The 6,000-nt window shown below is 31.0% G+C and overlaps 1 protein-coding gene across 1 annotated transcript; it reads left to right on the forward strand.

The window, feature by feature from the left end:
• The first annotated feature begins 3,774 nt into the window (after window positions 1-3,774).
• Window positions 3,775-5,717, forward strand: LOC131648453 (inorganic pyrophosphatase 2-like). The gene is made up of 4 exons (XM_058918209.1): window positions 3,775-3,967; window positions 4,074-4,195; window positions 4,301-4,502; window positions 5,209-5,717. The coding sequence occupies exons 1-4, from the start codon at window positions 3,830-3,832 to the stop codon at window positions 5,578-5,580; spliced, it is 834 nt and encodes a 277-aa protein (XP_058774192.1). The 5' UTR covers window positions 3,775-3,829; the 3' UTR covers window positions 5,581-5,717.
• Window positions 5,718-6,000: the final 283 nt, after the last annotated feature.

Consider the following 6,000-nt stretch of genomic DNA (forward strand, 5'->3'; position numbering starts at 1 on the left):
GAAATAATTCCGAAAAACTCTGTGAGATCTATTCACCCCCCCTCTAGATCCTCAGGCCAGCGTCTAACAAGTGGCATCAAGAGCTCTGGTTTATTCCGTGCTACGTGAAACACTTATTGGAAAGATGGCTTCCGGACCTAAAGGGGCTCACAATAGAGCTCCAGTTTTCAACGGTGAAAACTATGGCTATTGGAAGGATTGTATGTGTGTCCACATCAATGCAATTGATAGGAACATCTGGACAGCTATTGTCAATGGTCCTTTTCAGATGACCATGACAAATGCAGCTGGTGCAGTTGTTCCAAAACCAGAAAATACTTGGGATGCTGAAGATGAAAAGAGATATGCATACGATTGGAAAGCGAAAAACATTCTAATCTCAGCTCTAGGAGTTGATGAATACTATCGCGTTTCCCATTGTAGATCCGCTAAAGCTATGTGGGACACATTGCAAGTTGCCCACGAGGGAACGGATGATGTCAAACTAGCTAGGATCAATACGTTAACTCAAGAGTTCGAACTGTTCCACATGGAAGATGGTGAATACATCGAAAACATGCAGAAGAGATTCGTTCACCTGAAAAATCGGTTAAATTCTCTTGATAGACCTGTTTCCAATGCAGTTGCTACTAACAAAATCTTAAGATGCTTGAACAGGGAATGGCAACCCAAGGTTACAGCAATAAAGGAAGCAAATGATCTAAACACCTTAGACATTACCACTCTCTTTGGTAAACTAGAGGAACATGAACAACACCTTAAATGCCTTGACATGCATGAGAAAAGGGCAAAGAAAGAAAAGAACATGGAGAAAGAGGTAGAGAAGAAGTAAATAGCTCTAAAGGCTTCAAGCTCCAAGACCTCAAGACAAGAGCTAGAGGATAGTGATACAAGTGATGACGAAGACTCCGATGATGAGGAAATGGGACTGTTTGTGCGAAGATACAACAAATATCTAAAGAAAAATGGAGCAAAGCATTCTGACAAAGGCTTGATCAACTATAGAAAGCAATCAAACAAGTTCAAACAAGATGACAACAACAAAGGAAAAATCAAAGGCCCCTGCTTTAATTGTGGGAAAGCCGGTCACTACAACCCGGATTGTCCATATCTTAAGAAGGAAAAAGAGAAGAACCAAAGCAAAGGTCATAACAAATCTAAAAGAGCCTACATAGCATGGGAAAGTGATTCATCTAGTGAAAGCTCATCAAGCGATGAAGAAGAATCAGCAAACTTATGCCTTATGGCTCATCAACACAAGAAAAAGAAAGCTGTAAGTCATCTTAAACCTGAACTCATAGATAAGGTATCTCATTCTCAACTAAAACTTGCTTTTGAAGAATTACATAGAGATGCAATTGAAGCTTTCAAACTTTTGGCCTCAAATAAGAAAATCTTTTCACATCTTGAATCATCATCAATTTGAACATTATCACCAAGTGTTTGTCCTTTTGCTTATTCCATTATTACTGCATTGCAAACCAAAGTTTGTCAATTTAGAAGTTAATTGATTTTCAGCTGTGAAACGTATTGATTCGATAACATATCACTTCATCGTTAATCTCAATTATCTTGTGGTTTTGTCACATATACGACCCTTGCAATAACGGTCCGGAATAGACGCAAGTCGATTCAGAACCGCTTTCGCTTTAGTTCGAAATAATTCCGAAAAACTCTGTGAGATCTATTCACCCCCCTCTAGATCCTCAGGCCAGCGTCTAACAAATATCTCTATATAATCAGTTTAAAATTATATTAACTATTGAAAGACATTAATATCACAATATTTCCTATGGGTAGGTATAAAAAATACTTACTTTTAATACTGAACATCAAAATGGCGTCGTTGTCGGGGACTGACGTTTAGATATTACAAGCATCGCAACAGTTTTTATTGTTTTAAGCAATTTTACATTTGTTAATATTGTGTGTGTGTATACCCATCTTGTTGCTCATTTGTGTTGGTTAGGCTGTTGATTGTTTATGTGAGGTAAAACACCGGCAGATCAAATGCTTTTTGATCAAGAGATCAAGAGAATCGCTCAAAGAAGCAATAGCAAGACCAGAAAACGCAAACAACTAGCTAAGAAAAAGAAGCAACAAGAGGGAACTTTTACTTCAAATTCTTAAACATCTCCTAAACTAGAAAGTATGATTGACTTAAATCTTCCTCAGGGTGAACCAGTAATCAATAGCAACAACAACAACAATCATGAAATTGGTGGAATATCGTTCCATAACAGTCCAAGATGTTTGGCTCATATTTCCTATCTCCAATCAATACCAGACAAGTAAAGGTAAGGATTGGATCGCTTCAACTCATCTATGTAAATCCTTTTGTCAGACTTGACTATTAAGATCCATATACTCATCTCACTAAGTTCTATGAGCTTGCTGGTACACTCGGAGCATCTGAAGATGAAGAGGAACTTGTGTTTTTGAGATTATTCCCCCACTCCTTGATCGATAAAGCAAAAAAATGGTATCTTGACTTCATATTATGACCAACTAGAATATTCTCGAGGGGAAATTTCTTAACAAGTTCTTTCATTTTAAACTTTACTAACTCATTTCAAATTTATATGTATATCTAAATATATATTATATCGTATCAAATTGGATAATACTTATTAGCGGTGCAAACAACTAACTTTCTATCTCATTAATTATTACCAAAACATATTTATTTTATTTTAATGAACAATTGCATTTATTTTAGAAGCAAAATCTTCAATTTCAAATGTCAAAATTTTCTTTTTTTCCCTTTCTCGAACTCACGGTCCCTTTTTTTCTTTTTCTTTTTTACATGATTATCTATAACAATTGAGTTAAATCTTCAATCTCAAATGTCTAACATTTTCTTTCTTATTTTCCTTTCTCGAACTAACGGATCCCTTTTTTTCTTTTTCTTTTTATATGATTGTCTATTACAATTGAGTGTTTATGATTATTATGCACTTTATAATAAAATAACTCATTTCAAATTTACATGTTTGTCTAAATATATTTTGTATCAAATTAAATAATACTCAATAAAAATGTAGACAGATGAGTGCTAACAACACTCTCTTTTCTACACTCTCTCAAACACTCACTTTTTTATTGGTTGAAACATGTGTGAGTCTCTCACTTCGGAAATAGGTCCCACATAAAGTGTTAGGACTCACACATGTTTCAACTAATAATAATAAGAGAGTGGGTGTTTGAGAGAGCGTTGAAAAGAGAGTGTTTTTAGCATTTCTCATGCAGACAATTAATTTTTCATCTCACTTATCACTATCAGTATAATATCTTTTTAAATAATAATTTTTTTTATTTGAGAGATTAACTCTTTAATTCATAATGTCAATTTTTTTCTTTCTCCGTCTCACGAGTCATTTTTTTTCTATTTGTATGATCAGTTAATACAATTAAATTTATATAATTATTATTTATTTATAATTTAAATTATTGCCATTAGAGTTCATTTAACATATTTATTCAAATATATTTTTTAATATATTAAATAAATTTATCAGTGCGGATGTTTTACTATTATTATTTTTGACATATTGTACTTTTTTTTTAATATTAATAAAGGATATCACATATACAAAATAAAAGTATAATATACTGATCCAATTAGCATTGGTATATTCGTTGGAATCCCAAGATCCTAACTATCTTTTATAAAAAGAAAAAGGCTCTAACTTTTTTAAGGAGGTCCTAAATAATTTGCTAATGTGCAAAGCTTGTACTTTCTTTGCCTATAAATACCCTTCGTTGGCCCTTGTATCACCTTCACATAGACATACATAATTATCTCAAAATTATCTTTTGTTCATTTATAATGGCTGGTGTCATAGTGATTTTTGACTTTGACTCAACAATAATTGAGATTGATAGTGATAATTGGGTTCTTGATCACTTTGGTTTAACTGAAAAATTCTATCAGCTTCTTCCTAACACGCTTTGGAATCCTCTCATGGTTTGTTTTACTTTCCTTAATTTTCTTTCTTCTAACACAATGATGTTATAACTCATTAAACATATTTTTCCTAGTTAATGAAATAATTCTTGTATAACTTTTATAGAACAAAATGATGAATGAACTTCATTCACAAGGAAAAACAATTGAAGAAATTATAGAAGTTGTTAAGAAAACTCCTATTCATCCTCGCATTGTACCTGCCATTGAAGCTGCTTATTCTCTTGGGTATAAATATAATTAATTATAATATTCACCCACTTTATAGTATATATTTTTGTATTCTTTAATGAAGATGCTAATGTCTAATTAAGATGAAATATTTGTATACAGGTGTGAGTTGAGGATTGTGAGTGATGCAAATATTTTCTTTATAGAAACAATTTTGAAACATCATGGAGTGTTGAATTGTTTCTCAAAGATCACTGCAAACCCAAGTTATGTTAATGAAGAAGGGAGGCTCATAATTTGTCCCTACCATGATTATTTAAAATCTTCTCATGGATGTAACCTTTGTCCACCAAATATGTGCAAGGCAATGACTCTACCTCCAAATTTATTTACTTATTATTATATTTTTTTTATAAGTTATTTATAGATCTATATTTAATTAGTTACTTCTATTTTTAAGAAGAAAAAGAATAAAACTAGCAATTATTAAAAGATAAATTTATTTAGGGATCAAATTGTCTTATTTTAACTATTGTTAAGGATCAAATTATTTTTTACTAATTATTGGGTTTAAAATTTTTTCTTAGATCAAACTCTGTTTTAAAGTTTTTTTTTCAAATATTAAAATAAATAATTACTATTATTTTAATATTTGATTTTGATGATAATTGAATAGTATTGTCTTGTCTTTACATATAAGGCTATATACTTTTCTTTTATATATGATATATGTCATAATCAAAGGACTTCTTTGACTACCAAAAAGGCAAAACCATTTTTCATGATAGGTAGGGCTAGAAAAAATTATAATTAATTTTATCAATATTAATTATTAAAAAGCTCATCCATTTAAAACCTTTTTTAAAATAAAAATTGTATATAGTGACTGTGTTTTTCTAACCCTATGTATACATTTAAATTACATTACAATACCACTTTTTTTATATAAATTTCTAAAATAAATCTATAAATATTTACTTAATATAATTTAATTGCATGCATGTTAAAAATATTAAAATGTTTAAAAATTAATTTCTAAACACATACTTCTCTCTTCTAATGACATGCAGGGGTTGGTGATAGAGAGGTTCCAAAGCTTACTTGATGATGAAGGAAAAAATAAGAAAATTATCTACTTAGGAGATGGAAGTGGAGACTTTTGTCCTAGTCTAAAGCTCAAAGAAAGTGATTATTTGATGCCTAGAATCAACTTTGCATTGTGTGATTTAGTATCCAAAAATTCTAATGACATAAAGGCACATGTACATGAATGGAGAGATGGGGAAGAGCTTGAGAATGTGCTGCTTCGTATCATCAAAACTAATATTGATAAAGGAAACAATGTTGTTGGTCCAAAAATTATGTCACTTGATTGCAAGATGGGGACAATTTCAACTGATGCTCTTAAACCATTTCCAGAAGCTATCTCAATTCCTCTTTAATTAGTAACTAAAATTTATGTGCAAATAAAGAATGAATAAAATGTGATGTATTAAGTCTCGTTCAAGCACGTCAATTAATAGTTATGTAGAGATATCAAATGTATCAATGCGAGTTCAAATAATTTTCTATTTCTTCACCATTACTTAAAAAATATATATATGTATTGTATTGAATAAAATTAAAATTAAATAGAATTGGTCTTTGTCATATCATATGTATTTGTGTATAATATGTTTATTGTAAAAGTTATCTAATCATGAAAATGATAGCATCCCTTTTTAAGTAGTTAGGATCATGTTGTGTTTTCGTCAATAAAATATTGTTCTGTTGTTACTAGAGGCACTAGGTCAAAAGTGCATTTTGTAGCATTTGTTTGTGCCTTTTGTTAAGCTTTGAAACTTTCCTCAATACCTTATCAT

The sequence above is a fragment of the Vicia villosa genome, linkage group LG2 (genome assembly GCF_029867415.1).
Source record: "Vicia villosa cultivar HV-30 ecotype Madison, WI linkage group LG2, Vvil1.0, whole genome shotgun sequence".
Classification (NCBI taxonomy): domain Eukaryota; kingdom Viridiplantae; phylum Streptophyta; class Magnoliopsida; order Fabales; family Fabaceae; genus Vicia; species Vicia villosa.